The following is a 15,363-nucleotide window of genomic DNA, read 5'->3' as shown; positions in this document are numbered from 1 at the left end:
CTAAGTAGGGAGAGACCAAATATATAATTTGATTCATGCATTGATAAGAGGACAAATATAGATCAACCAGATATGGAAGATGATCTGTGCATTGACACCTTCTATCACCTGTAATTTACGTTTCCGTAAATAGAGTTTGGTGGAAGTGTCTTACTTTCTCCTCTATTCGCCAAAGCAAAGATAGCTGGTAGAATTTTTAAAAAGATACAAGCTAAGCTTGGATTTCAGGTCCATTAATTAAAACAAAGATACAAGGCTAGAATTTTTCTTTTCCCTTCCCACATAAAGCTAGCTTCACCCTCAACACTCAAATGTAAGATGCTACAACAACTTAAATACATCTTGCAACTCTCATCATCCTTATTAGTTTCTACATAAACTCCAGTCTCGGAAATTCTCGATCATCTTCGCAGAAAAGGCTGATTATTCTTACTATAGATGGTCTCACAGCATAAAAGAAGCTGGAGCTGGAGGAAGAGGCACTTGTATGTGATCTTCTAGCATCAGAATCACAGTCTTCATTGAAGGCCGTAAGTTGAGGTCATTTTGAACACACCAGAGCCCCACCTTCACAATTCTCTCTAATTCTGTGTCATCTACTTCTTGATCCTTCTTCAGCCATTCCAGCTCACCGGCCAGGAAGCGTTCATAGACCCATTCAGAAAGGATGCGAACATTCCCATCTTCTTCCAGCTCCATGTTTCTCCTGCAGCATATGATTTCAAATAACACAATTCCATAGCTGTAGACATCAGCCTTAACTGTTATTGGTGCATTCTTGTACCATTCCGGTGCAAGGTACCCCCTTGTGCCTCTCACCCCTGTAAAGGTTCTTGTCTGATCAGGCATCAATAACTTGGCCAACCCAAAATCAGCTATCTTTGCAGTTCCAAAATCATCAATCAGAATGTTCTCAGGCTTTATGTCACAATGAATGATATGGGCCTCAAGCTCCTCATGCAAATACTGCAGCCCTTTGGCAACATCCATTGCGATCCCAACTCTTTCCTCCCAACTTGGGTATGTCTTGGTCTTGAAGAGGAGCTTTGCGAGCGAACCATTGCTCATGAACTCGTAAACCAGTAGCCTATTGGAGCCTTCATTGCAGAAGCCGAACAGCTTCACGAGATTTCTATGATGTGCTCGTCCTATAGCCTTCACCTCTCTCTGGAACTCCCTCTCTCCGTCCTCCACCATCTTCTCTAGTCTCTTCACAGCAATCATCCTTCCTCCTTTGGAGAATGCCCCTCTGAATACTGTGCCAAAGGCTCCTTTGCCCAACTCTTCCCGGAAATCTTCTGTTGCCATCTCCAACTCTTTATAGGAATAAGATCTCAGTGTAGTCTCCTCATCGAGAACAGAGTTGTCATGCTTCAGTGTCTTATACCTTCCGAATCTCCAATACCTCCAGAAAAGAAAGCCTGATATGGCCAACACAATGATTGAGAATGCAGCTAAAGCAATACTCACAGCTATGACCTTGGCATGAGCATCATTCTTCTTTTCACAAGTCACAGCTCCCTCACCGGGATTCATGGCTCCGACCTTGATTAACAGCGTGTCATTGCCATCCGTCCTCCCGTACTTCAGCGGAAGCATTTGTTTTGTGCACACATTGTCTTTGAACAAGGCTGCCTCGCAGAAACAGTCAGACAAACACGCAGCCTCGCAGTCATCTAAGCTTGTAGTCGATGGAAAAATGTAGAATGGTTTGTTGAGCCATGCTGTGTTCTTCATATCATGCATCTCCAGTCCTGCGTCCTTTCCATTGGAGTGGTCGTTGGAGCAATCTCCTGAAGTAGAGTTCCTTGTGCAACCACGTTGAATCTGGTTGGGGTCCACATAGTCGAATCCAGGGGGGCAAAGGCACTCTGGTTCTTCATCTTCTTTGAGACTACAGTAGCTGTTAAGCCCACAGACACCCTTGACGAGGCAGCGGTCGTCAAGCGCAGCCCATTCCACCGCCTTCGTCGAGCTGCCATTCTTCCAGAAAGTGTGCGAGTAAAGCCGCAGAATCCCATCTGGATCGAGCGTCGCCCGGTAATATATCTCGCCTCCACCTTGAGAGCTGGAAGCCTTGGCCTGTGTCAGGTTCTTTGTGAAACGACTATTGTTTCCTACCAAGTATAGCACACCCTTACTGTTCAAACTCAGTGTCAAGGGGAAGCCAATCAGGAAGGTGTTTGAAGCCCAGTAGGCATCATCTGCGATATCAGACGTGCCCACCGCATACAGCACCAGGTTTGCGTCCTCCTGATTGTTGAGCCGATAATTTCCTTGGCTTTGGTCAGCTTCAGATACGCTCGAATAGAGCTGATTTTGGGACGGTAAGCTCTGGCCTGGCAAGAGCGTGTCCGTTGGAATACTAAAAGTGGACCATACAATCCCATGACTTGAATTGTAGAGAACAAAGTTGCCTGTATCAAGCATGGAACCCATGGTGGCAGGCTCAGAAAGCTGAGCAATGACCTCCTCCCGGCCACCAGGGGCGCTCCAGAGAAGGCTACCACCAACGCTAAACCGAATGGAGCCATTGGAGATCGGGGGATCGTTGCGGTTGGCTGTCCATACGACAGTCATATTGGGCGTTGTTGCAAGCCATACTCCAATGGCGAAGCCCTGGCCTTTTGGATAGAATCCAAAGGCGAAGCGGCCCGAGGGGGATGACCAGCTCATGGATCCAGAAGTGGTAGAGATGGACATGCCTGGAGTGACGTTGGTCTGTTTTTGAGCATTCACTATAGCTGGAGAAGGTAAGAATAGGAGAACTAACGGGGTTGAGAGAAGTACGGAAGCCATGGTTGGAAGATGAGAATGTTGTCCTTCACTGAGGGATATATTTATGAAAAGAAGCCATCAGATTTTCTTCGCTTTGGATTGGCTAAACATCACCTCATTGGTTATCTGCATGTCCTGGACGCTGGTTCAACCTCTCGTGTCGTTTTTCTGATGGTAAGTCGGTTGCCTCCGGTGCCCGAAGAAGTCTTCCATTGTTGACTTAGCAAGGCAATTTGGCTATAGCGTCCACTTCTTTCATTTATATCAATGATCGGATCGCATAGACTACATAGCTTCCACATGCTATGGGCGTCTGCATCCTCAACATCTAAACAAACAACTGATCACGCTATCCTCGACTGAGAATACCCGATAACATTAAGGAAATAGATCTTTTATTGTACTTAAAAAATATAGGATACTGTATATATTTAGAAAATATCTATTAAAAGATAAATGATCGTGCATATTTACGCGCACGTGTTAAAATATTAAGTAAAAAAAAATGGATAAACTCCAAAGATATTTGAATAATTTAGATAAACATCACACAATTTTTTTTTTTTTTATACACGTCCCAATATATGCACAGCATCTTACGATACTTTTTTAGTACCATAGAGGATCTCATTTCTAATATTAATACCGATATTATCGCATAGCTCCATCTCAGTCTTCTAGAGAAGAAAAATCCTTAGTCATTTTCAATGCCCTAATCCTGTGGTTTTACAGACGTATCTAACTATCTATATATTAACGTTTGTGGTTAACTAGCTGGGAATAATCTTTTCGCTTTCCGAGTTACAAAGAAGTAACAATCAATGTATACAAGATGCATGATACCCTCATTTACTTTCATATTCATAGTTAGAAAAGAGAAGGAAATTCTCTGCACAACAGTTACAATTTTCCCTTAATTATATCTTCCTGTTGTAGTTGCTTGTTATAGTTTGGCCTTCGAATCTTGGTTATTATACAATCATCTAAAGATAAGATGATCATTGGATAATTATGCTGATTTTCCTCACCCGTTCCCTTCAAACAAGAACCACTTTCACCATTTACGGTAGAGCAACAGGTCATAACAAAGATCAATACTTCCCCAAGGTAACGACACCAGAAACCAACAACCTTTTCATGCCATCACACACTCCACAACGAGTGGTCACATCGAGCGTGACAGGCTTCTTTAATAGCTACAAATTTCTTAGAAGACACAACTTGGACCATGAAAAATCTGTAAACATAAAAATGGGAGGTACGTACATATTGTTTCTGGCAGAAAAGATATGGCCTTCTTTTAGGTAATCGCGAATATCAAAATCACTATTCTGCGAAAACTTCTATATGAACCGCAATTGTAACAGATTTTTTTTTACAATGAAAAAGAAGGCCACTATGGATGCACGGGTTCAAATTACTATCTACCTTTTTTTTCAAAATTTTTTTAAGTGAAAATTACTTTCTAACATCAGTATCACATTAGACGTTACCGTCCATTCCGGGTGGTACTACGTTATCTAAGAAGTTACGGATATTTGTCCCGTCCAACTCCACCATTGTGCATACTTTTTGAAGTGGCCTACCGCCAGCTGTCCTTTTAAAGGACAGAAAAGTCTGCCGTGCAATTAGGGATGGAGACTTTTGTGAGCCAAATTTTTGAAGGACATAAATTTGAGTTTTTTTTCAAAATAATTTAAAAAAAAAATTTAAATATTAAAATAATTCAAAACAAAATTTATTTATCAAACTAATACAAAAAGAAAAAATGTCATTTTGAATGACGTTTTTTCTCCTTCCACGTCACCCCCCTTTTCCACCATGGCATCATCCCAAAAAAACAAAAAAAAAAACAAGAAGAAACGCCAATTGGAATGGCGTCTTTAAAAACGCCATTTTGAATGGCGTTTTTAAAAACGCCATTCAAAATGACGTTTTCCAATTTTCCCACAAAAAAAAAAGGAAGAAATCATGGAATAATGAAAAATTTTGTTTTTTAAAATTTAAAATTAGTAAATAAATTAAAATTTTAATTTGGATTGAAATTTAAAATATAAATATTTTAATTTGAAATTCATTAAAAAAATTAATTTAAATTTTTTATTTCAAATTTTTTTTAAAAGATGTCAAAAAAAAATCTTAAGAAAAAAAAAATTATCATAGAAAATAAAAAAAAAGAGAAAGAAATATGAAAGAAATAAAAATTTGAAATTTAATTGAAAAACATCATTCGAAATATTTGTCTTAAAAATTTTTTTTAAAAAAATTTGAAGTAATCAAAGAAAAAGAATTATAATTAAAAATTAAAAAGAAATAAAAATTTAAAGATTAATTGAAATAAAAATATTATTTCAAATTACTTTCGGAAATTAAAAATAATTTATTTTAAAAAAATTCAAAAATTTTTTAAAAATAGGGTTAAAAAATTTTATAAAAACATAAAGAATTGAAAAAAATAGAAATTATAATTGTAATTGAAGAACAAAGTTTATAATTTTTAATTTTAAGAAATAAGAATTATAATTATAAATGAAATTAAAAATTATATTTTAAATAACTAAATTAATTTAAATATAAATTTTTAAAAAATATTTTAAATAAAAGAAAAAAAATACGTAATAGAATATCAAAAAGATAAAAATGGAAAAAAACTAAAATTAAAATTTAAAAATATAAAAATTATAAATTAGATTAGAAAAAATATATCATAAAAGAATAAAATAAAATTAAATTAATTACAATTTCTTTGTTAGGGTATTTTATAAATGTGACTTAAAAAAATTAAATTTGAATTAAATTTTGATAAAAAAAGAAATACATTAAAAAGTTAAAAAATGATGAAAAGTTAAAAAGTTAGAAAGTTAAAATTTAAAAAGTCACAAAAAATAAGAATTAAAAATTTAAATTTGTAAAAAAATAAAAGATTAAAGATTAATTGCAATAATTTTTTTTTTAAAATTATTTTCTCAAATTAAAATTAATTTAATTAAAAAAATTTCTAAATAAAATTTAAAAATCGTCTAAAAAAATTTCATAAAAAATATAAAGAATTGAAAAAAAATAGAAATTCTAATTGTAATTGAAGAACAAAGTTTATAATTTTTAATTTTAAAAATAAGAATTAAAATTATAATTGAAATTAAAAATAATATTTTAAATAACTAAATTAAATTAAATATTATTATTTAAAAAAATATTTTAAATAAAGAAAAAAAATGGGAGGAAAATTTAAATTTTAATTTGAATTAAATTTTGATCAAAAAATAAATACAGTTTTAAGTTAAAAAATGAGAAAAAATATGAAAAAAAAATTTATAAATTGAACTTTAGAAAAAATAATATTTTTTTAATTAAAAGAAAAGAATACGTAATAGAATGCTAAAAAGATAAAAATGGAAGAAAACTGAAATTATAATTTCAAATGATAACTATTTTAAAATAAATAAAAAAAAATATCATAAAAAAAATAAAAAAGTAATAATAAAATAAGAATTGTAATTATAAATTTTAAAGAAATTTAATTTTAATTTAAATTAAAAATTATCATATAAATTATTATTTTCATTATTTAATTTAATTTATTTATTAAAAGATTACAAATAATAATTAAAGAAATAAAAAAAAAAGAGGAGAAAACGCCATAGAGAATGGCGTTTTCCCCTCCCCAATCCCTTTTTCCCCTCTCCTTCCTTTTCCCTCTTCTCCTTCTCCTCCTTCTCCCTTCTCCCTTCTCCCTTCTCGATCTTCTCCGGCGTCTCTTCGGCGGCACGGCGGCACGGCGGCGAGGTCTCGACGGCGGTGAGCTCTTCCCGCCTCTCTCTCCCTCTTTCTTTTTCTCTCTCCCTCTTCCCCTCTCTCTTTTTCTCATGCCGGCGGCGGGCCGCGCGTCCCGGCGGCGGGCCGCGCATCCCGACGGCGGGCCGCGCGTCCCGGCAGTGGCTCCCGACCCCCTCCTCTCTCTCTCTCTCTTCCTCTCTCTCTCCCTTCTCCGTGGCCGCCGTCCACAGACGGCCGGCGGCGGGCCGCGCGTCCCGGCGGCGGGCCGCACACCCCGGCTGCGGGTCCCGCGTCCCGGCGGTGGCCCCCGGCCCCCTCCTCTCTCTCTCTCTTCCTCTCTCTCTCCCTTCTCCTTGGCCGCCGGCCACAGACGGCCGGCGGTGGGCCGCGCGTCCCGACGGCGGGTCCGCATCCCGGCGGTGGGTCCCTCTCTTCCTCCCTCTCTCTCTTCCTCTCTCTCTTCCTCTCTCTCTCCCTTCTCCTTGGCCGCCGGCCACAGACGGACGGCGGCGGGCCGCGCGCCCCGACGGCGGGCCGCGCGCCCCTGCGGCAGGTCCCGCGTCCCGGCGGTGGCCCCCGGCCCCCTCCTCTCTCTTCCTCTCTCTCTCTCTCTTCCTCTCTCTCTCCCTTCTCCTTGGCCGCCGGCCACAGACGGCCGGCGGGCGGCGGGCCGCGCATCCCGACGGCGGGTCCCGCATCCCGGCGGTGGCCCCCGGCCCCCTCCTCTCTCTCTTCCTCTCTCTCTCTCTCTCTTCCTCTCTCTCTCCCTTCTCCTTGGCTGCCGGCCACAGACGGCCGGCGGCCGGGCGCGCCTCCCGACTGCGGGCCGCGCATCCCGACGGCGAGTCCCGCGTCCCGGCGGTGGCCCCCGGCACCCTCCTCTCTCTCTTCCTCTCTCTCTCTCTTCCTCTCTCTCTCCCTTCTCCTTGGCCACCGGCCACAGACAGCCGGCGGCGGGCCGCGCGTCCCGGCAGCGGGCCGTGCGCCCCGGCGGCGGGTCCCGCGTCCCGACGGCGGCCCCCGGCCCCCTCCTCTGTCTCTCTCCCTTCTCCTTGGCCGGCCGGCGGCGGGCCCCGAATCCTGGCGGCGGGCCCCGCATCCCGGTGGCGGGCCCCGCACCCCGACGGTGGACCCCGGCCCCCTCCTCTCTCTCTTCTCCTTGGCCGGCGGCGGCCCCCGCATCCCGAGATGCGGGCCCCGCGCCCTCTTCTCTCTCTTCTTCTCTCTCTCCCTTCTTTTTGGCCGTCGGCCACAGACGGCCGGCGGTGGGCCCCGCGCCCCGGTGGCCAGGGTGGGCCCCACGCCCCGACGGCGGTCCTCGCCCCCGCCTCTCTCGATGGGGCCGCGTGCCCTGACGGCGGGCCCCGCGTCTCGACGGTGGGCCCAGACGGTCGGTGGGGCCACGTGCCCTGAAGGCGGGCCCCCCGCGTGGCGATGGCTCCGATGCGATGGGTTGCGATAACGGTGGGGCTCATGGGTTCCGACGCTTATTTTTTTTTATCTCATTAATTTATTTTTATTTTTATCTTTATCTAATTAGATTCAATTGTATTTTAAATTTTTAAATATATTGCATTTCATGAAAACGTAGACCCGTCAATTGATCAATGTATAATATTCTACGTTATCCATATAAAATATATATGAAATATATATTTTTATATGGATATCGTAAAATACATACATTGGTCAATTGATTGTCCAGTTTGGACAGTTTGGGAATTGCATTTAATTCTATAGATAATTACATTATTCGAATGATATGCGGAGGGTTCGAGAGAAATTTCGGACAGTATTTTTCTTTAGTTCTCCTCACACATTTTGAGTCGTGTGGGGAGAACTACGGGGAAATGCTGTCGAAATTTCTTTCGGTCCTTTTTGCGGATCGTTTGATTAATGTAATTAATCTATAGAATTAATGTAATTCCCGAATGGGATAGGATCTATCTGTACCTATTTGTTGATGATATGATACATGTATCATGTAAATTTTTTGTAATGATAAAATAATTAATAATATTAAATATTTTAATCTTGATTTTATTGTAGATTTTTTTGAGAAAATGGCCAGTACTCGAGTTCATGTTTTATTGTATTATGATGGCATGATACAGAATGATCAAACTGGTGTGTAGTATAGTCACCCTGCAAATCGGATGATTAGAATATCTTCATCATTATCACGTCAAGAATTATTGGATCATTTATACAGTAGTATTCCTGTAGACAAAGAAAAATATGAAATAAAATTGAAATGGAGATCTCCTAATCTGTCGGGACAGTTAATACAGAGTAAATATATCTTGGTTCCAATTGATGACGATGATGATGTCGAAGAAATGCTGACCTTTCCTTTGAAATATTCAGATTGTCAATTTTTAGAATTATATATTGAAAAAGCAGATGTACCAAGCTTTGGATATCATAGTCGGTTTTTAACTCAAGCTGTTCAAACCGATAGTGTTGAGGCTGGTTTTGCAGAATAATATTCCATTACTGCCGGTCCTAGCTGTCCAATTATTCCAAGTGCTGTGGTGACTTCTCCTGTGTCTTCTGCTATGGTGACTTCTCCTTTGGTACAAGTAGTGGTAAGTGCGGGAGACGACACTCATATAGGAAATGATGATTGGGTAGTCGGTGGAATAAATTCTGATAGTCTGGGTTTTGAGTCAGATGAAAATGAAGATGAAGACAGTTGGATGGATGAGGACAGTAGCAGTAATGACGATGATGATGAAGATGAGAATGATGATGAAGATGTTCAAGCTAATATTAATGTGGAAGAATCTCAATCTCGTTTGCACGAACCTCCATAATATTTTAATGATATAAATTTAGATGATGGTGGTTGTGTTAGTGCTGGTCGAAGATTGAATTCTGACAATCAATTTTGGGACTCTTCGATGACTGAATTTTCTAAAGGTTTAATGTTTGAGAGTAAAGATGATGTAAGGAGAGCTGTTGATCTTTATCACATTATGAAGCATCGGACATACAATGTAGTTCAGTCGCATTCGAAATTATGGTCTGTACGATGCGCATCATCAGATAATGTTCAGCATTGTAAATGGAGGCTTCGTGCTGCATCGTTGAAAAAACATGGATATTTTCAAATCACAAAATATGAGGGTCCTCACACTTGTTTGTTTATAGGATTGAGTCGAGACCACAAACATGTCAGTGGAAAGATGATTAGCACATTAGTCTGACATATTGTTGAGAAAGATCTCGGTGTTAAAGTTGAAGCTATTGTGGCAGCCGTTAATGATCAATTTCAATATACAGTATCATACAGGAAAGCATGGTGTGGAAAGCATAGGGCATTGGTTGATATTTATGGAGAATGGGAGCCATCTTATGCTAAATTACCTTATTATATGGCTGCACTTCAATATGCAAATCCTGGTACAGTTGTTTCATGGAATTTTTTTCAAGCCGGGAATTCCAATGTTCGTGTTTTAAATTATATTTTTTGGGCTTTCGAACCATCTATTCAGGGTTTTATGCACTGCCGTCCTGTAATTAGCATTGATGGCACGCACTTGTATGGAAAATTTAAAGGTAAGATGTTAATTGCAACAGGCATTGATGCAGAGAATGGGATATTTCTATTAGCATATGCAATTGTCGATGAGGAAACGACTGCAAGTTAGAGTTGGTTTCTTTTCCAGCTCAGAACACATATCGTTAAAGATAGAAATGGAATATGCTTAATTTCTGACAGGCATCCAGGTATATTAAATGCCATCACAGATGAGTCTATTGGATGGAGTCCACCACGTGCCTATCATCGATACTGTTTAAGACATATCTGCAGTAATTTTAACACTCATTTTAAAAATGTGCAGCTGAAAAGAGCAGTATGGCAAGCAGGAAGTGCTCATCAAGTTCGTAAATTCAATTTTATCATGGGTAGGATTAGAACAGTGAATGAAAAAGCTTGGAGCTGGTTGTCCGAGATAGAAAAGGAGAAGTGGACATTGGCACATGATGATGGTCTACGCTATGGTGTTTTAACTACAAATTTATCGGAGGTTTTTAACAGTGTTTTACGAGGAGCTAGAAATGTGCCAATTACAGCTTGTGTTCAACTAACATTTTATCGTCTTGTCAAATATTTCAATACGAGGCATGCCCAAGCCTTGAGATATGTAGAGGAGAATCAAAATAATCTTTTTACTCCTCATGTTGCAATTAAAATTGCTGAAGATCAAGTTAAGGCTAACCAGCACCGAGTAACAGCATTCAACCTTCAAAGAGGTATATATGAAGTGCTTACGAGAAGAGCAGGCGGAGGATTACGAGGTGGAAAAAATTCTCATACTGTTACATTAGCTGAAAGAAAATGTTCTTGTGGAAAGTGGAGCACGTACAAATATCCATGTTCACATGTTTTAGCTGTGTGTCAAGAAATTGCTGTACATTTTAGTGGTTTTGTGGATGATGCATATACAATTACAGCATATATGAATGCTTGGAGCGGTAATTTTAATCTACTATCACATAAAGATTATTGGATGCATACACGTATGTTCAAATGTATGCCTGATCATCATCGTTTGAGACCGAAGCAGAAAGGTAGACCAAAGTCAACGAGACTACGAAATGAGATGGATGATAGGCAAATAAGAAATAAGAACCACTGTGGTATTTGTAGGGAACAGGGTCATGATCGTCGTCGCTGTCCTAGGATATTTCAACATACTTCAACTTCAAGCAGTGGAAGAAATTGAAAGCTTCGAAAATTTATTTTTGTCATTGTTTTATGAATTACTGTGAGATTGTATTTGAATTTACGTGTGTAATATGTTGGGATGAACTGAATTTTGTGTTTAAGTTGTATTGTGTGATAATATTGTATTTTAAAAAAAAATTTAAAATATATTGTCTTATTTTTTTTAATATATCTGTGATAATATTGCTTGAGACAGCGTATTATGGCTTACGATCCATGATATCCCGGTCCTCGAGACAGCAGTATTCTTACATTGCAGGAGCATCATCGATCACAGACTATTTTAGATGGCGGCGTAAGCATTACAATCTTATTTACTCTTTAAATTTTTATTTTAAAAATTATATACGTTATCTAATTATTATATTTTATTACAGGAGTCCAGACATCTTCGTCTACGATGATCCGATGCAGATTTCTGGAGGACAGAGGATATCCCAGATAGAGTGTTAGATTATTTACGATATCTGGGATTTTATGGAGTATATCGGATCGGTCGTATACAGATGGACGTTGGTCTTATTACTGCTTTGCTTGAGAGATGGCGTCCAGAGACACACACATTTCATCTTCCATTTGGTGAGACGACCATCAGTTTACAGGATGTCAGCATCCTTACTGGACTACCAGTTGATGGAGATCCAGTTACCGGAGTTGATCCCGCACTTACCATTCCAGAGTGGCAGGCTTTGTGCTTGCGATTGTTAGGGTTTGAGCTCGATGTATATTTTTTCGATCATTCACGACTCAGGATTGAGTATTTGGATGATCGTTATCGTCATTTTCATATTGCGGATGATGCACCAGAGGAGATGGTGCAGCAGTATGTTAGGGGTCAGGTGCTGCGATTGTTAGATGGTGTCCTGTTACCTGATACTTCATCGAATAAAATGAAGTTGATGTTTTTGCCATTATTAGAGGATTTAGACTTCGCTCGTCGACTCAGTTGGGGCAGTGCAGTACTAGCTTGTCTATATCGAGCTATGTGTCGGGGTTCCTATGGTGATCAGAGTGAGATTGGCGGTTATCTTGTATTATTACAGGTATGTGAATTAAATTTTTTATTTTTAATATTTAATTATATTTTATATTGAATATATTATTTATTTAATTTTTGAAATTTGCAGATTTGGGTATGGGAGCGTATGTCGACTATCAGTCCATTACGACGACAGTTGCTCGAGATGCCATCAGAGCAGCAGGATCCTGATGTTCCATTCAGACTAGACGGACCATTAGGATACAGGTATCGAAATATTATTTTTTTTATTTAAATTTTTTTATTTTAAATTTATTTAATATTAGTACATTGTGAAACAGATGGAACGTTGCATTCAACGTTCATCACGTATCGACAAGAGTGGCACGGGTTTATAGGTGCCAGTTGGATACATTAGTTGATACATCTAGACGGATAAATTTTGAATTTTTTACAAATATCAATTTACAGTATTCATAATCTATTATAATTTTTTACTAATTTTTTTTATTTTAACTATATTATATCAGTTTTTGTGGGAGCCATATACAGATGGGATATTGGCTATACTGCCGCAGATGTGTACAGTTGGACACGACATATGGACTGCTAGGGTGCCACTTATTTATTTTGATGTGGTAGAGTGGCATCTTCCCGATCGTGTCCTGCGGCAGTTTGGTCAGATTCAGGGCATCCCAGAGCAGTTTGATACCAGTCAGGGACTTCATCGTATTGATCGACGAGGGAGAGCTCGTATCGACTGGCGTATCAGACATGCACAGTACATCGATATTTGGGATGCACGTCGAGATCACATTGTTCATGGTGATCCTATTTTGAGAGGCCGTTCATATACTGATGACTACATAGCTTGGTTTTTTAGCATTACGGTGCGAGTCATTGGACAGTCTCAGTATGCAGTTTCTGGATACGAGGGCGAAAGTTCTACTGTACGTCTTTTGGTAAGATTATGAAAATTACTTCATGTTATTTGTGTTATATTTTTGTTTTATATTGTACACTACTGATTGTTTTATACTAACTGTTCTATTTTTATTTTATAGATTGATTCTATGTCGGATCTCGTATTGGACGCTCGTCGTGCTTTATCTACGACTGATGAGGATGAGCGGATTCAGATACTGCGGGAGATGGAGAGAACAGGTTCTGGAACATTGGTGGCGATTGGTGTTGATCCACATACCTGTGCGCCTTGGTATGGAGCAGTTCGGGTGCCAGATATGAGTTATACGCCGTCACCATATGCTTCACATATGCCATCACCGCATATTCTGCATATGTCATCATTCGATACTGCACAGATGCCACCACCTTTTCATCCACAGATGGCAGCGTCTTCTTCTTCCTACATCCCTCAGATGCCATCACCGGGTACCAGTTGGCCACATGAGTATGATACTTTTTTTTCAGGTCCATCCGTGTATCCAGATGAGAGAGTTGAACGGGTCTCTCAGTCCGTAGATGATCCGACAGCATCAGTTATTCCTGAGCAGCATGATCAGCAGATCTCCTCCACTGATATAGGAGAGGAGCCATCACAGCAGGAGCAGCCGGCGAGGACCTTCCTGAGAAGGTCCAAGCGACCACGGGCGCCGCGACGTCCTTGTGGGACTTAGTCTTTGTTGTATTTGTATTTAGTATTTTTACATTTTTATTGTACTATTTTTTTTGGTATATTTGACATTTTGATTCTATTGAATAATATTAAATGTTGATTTCATTTTATATTATTTAATTTTAAATGATTGGATATTATGATTTGTGCATATGGATACACATACTCGAACGTGTCTCAAAACATTAGGAGAGAAAATGTTATGCTGAAAGGACTATAAAAATTATAACGTAAATAATAATATATCAAATGTTGCTCTTTGAATTGATTTTGATGGTTACAAAGATTTATTGTATTTCAAAAAAAAAATTATAATTTTATCAGATATGATTCTGAAGTCTCAAAAGCAAGAACAAAAGATATATAATCTATTAGAGGTAATTTCAATATTTTTGGAAGCGTATTTTTAAAAAAAAAAGATTTATATTTTTTAGTCGACCCCATGAATCGATTCATGGCTAAAAGAGTTTAACGGCACGCAAAATTTTTGGTTGCCACACTCTGTGAGTCGATCCCTTGGCTTTCTTTCTGGTAATTTTTATTTTTTAAATTTTTTAAAAAGAGGAAGAGAGAGGAAGAGGGAGAGAGAGGAGGCAGCTCACCGCCGTGCTGTCGGAGAGATGCCGGAGATGAGAGAAGAGGGAGAAAGGAGAAGAGGGAGAAGGAGAGAAGAAGGGGGGAAGGAGAAAACGCCGTTCCCTTCGGTATTTTTTTATTCTTTTTCTTTTTTAAAAAAATTTTTAAATTTTTTTCATTATTTGTTTAATTATTTTTGTCTATTCTCTTTTAATTTATTAAATTTTTTTAATGAGGATAGTAATTTGAATGATAATTTTTAATTTAAATTAAAGTTAATTTTTTTTTAAAAATTATAATTTCTATTTTATTACTATTTTTTCTCTTTTATTTATTTTTTTTATGATATATTTTTTTAATTTAATTTATAATTTTTATAATTTAAAAATATAATTTAAGTTTCCTTCCATTTTTATGATATATTACGTATTCTTTTCCTTTACTAAAATTTGTAAAGGAAGAAGGAGAAGATCGAGAAGGGAGAAGGGAGAAGGGAGAAGGAGAAGGGAGAAGGAAGAAGGAGGGGAAAAAGGGGTTTGGGGAGGGGAGAGAATGGCACTTTCTCCTTTTTTTATTTATTTTCTATTTTTTTACTTATCTATTTGTAATCTTTTAATAAATAATTTAATTTAATTTTATTCTTTTATGATATATTTTTTCTAATCTAATTTATAATTTTTATAATTTTAAATTTTAATTTTATTTTTTTCCTATTTTTATCTTTCTGATATTCTATTACGTATTTTTTTTCTTTTATTTAAAATATTTTTTAAAAATTTATATTTAAATTAATTTAGTTATTTAAAATAAAATTTTTAATTTCATTTACAATTATAATTCTTATTTCTTAAAATTAAAATTTATAAACTTTGTTCTTCAATT

At 38.2% G+C, this 15,363-nt stretch overlaps 1 protein-coding gene across 1 annotated transcript; it reads right to left on the bottom strand.

Moving 5' to 3' along the window:
* Positions 1–193: 193 nt before the first annotated feature.
* LOC105052025 (G-type lectin S-receptor-like serine/threonine-protein kinase LECRK2) lies at positions 194–2,815 on the bottom strand. Its single transcript, XM_010932709.4, has one exon. The coding sequence runs from the start codon at positions 2,797–2,799 to the stop codon at positions 445–447; it is 2,355 nt and encodes a 784-aa protein (XP_010931011.2). The 5' UTR covers positions 2,800–2,815; the 3' UTR covers positions 194–444.
* Positions 2,816–15,363: the final 12,548 nt, after the last annotated feature.

This window comes from Elaeis guineensis, chromosome 9 (genome assembly GCF_000442705.2).
Source record: "Elaeis guineensis isolate ETL-2024a chromosome 9, EG11, whole genome shotgun sequence".
NCBI classification, from domain to species: domain Eukaryota; kingdom Viridiplantae; phylum Streptophyta; class Magnoliopsida; order Arecales; family Arecaceae; genus Elaeis; species Elaeis guineensis.
Note: the sequence above shows the minus strand (reverse complement) of the source record. Positions and strands in the feature narration are given on the sequence as shown.

Excerpts from the sequence above, each read along its gene's own strand:
- LOC105052025 (XM_010932709.4), bottom strand. The coding sequence starts at position 2,799 with ATGGCTTCCGTACTTCTCTCAACCCCGTTAGTTCTCCTATTCTTACCT.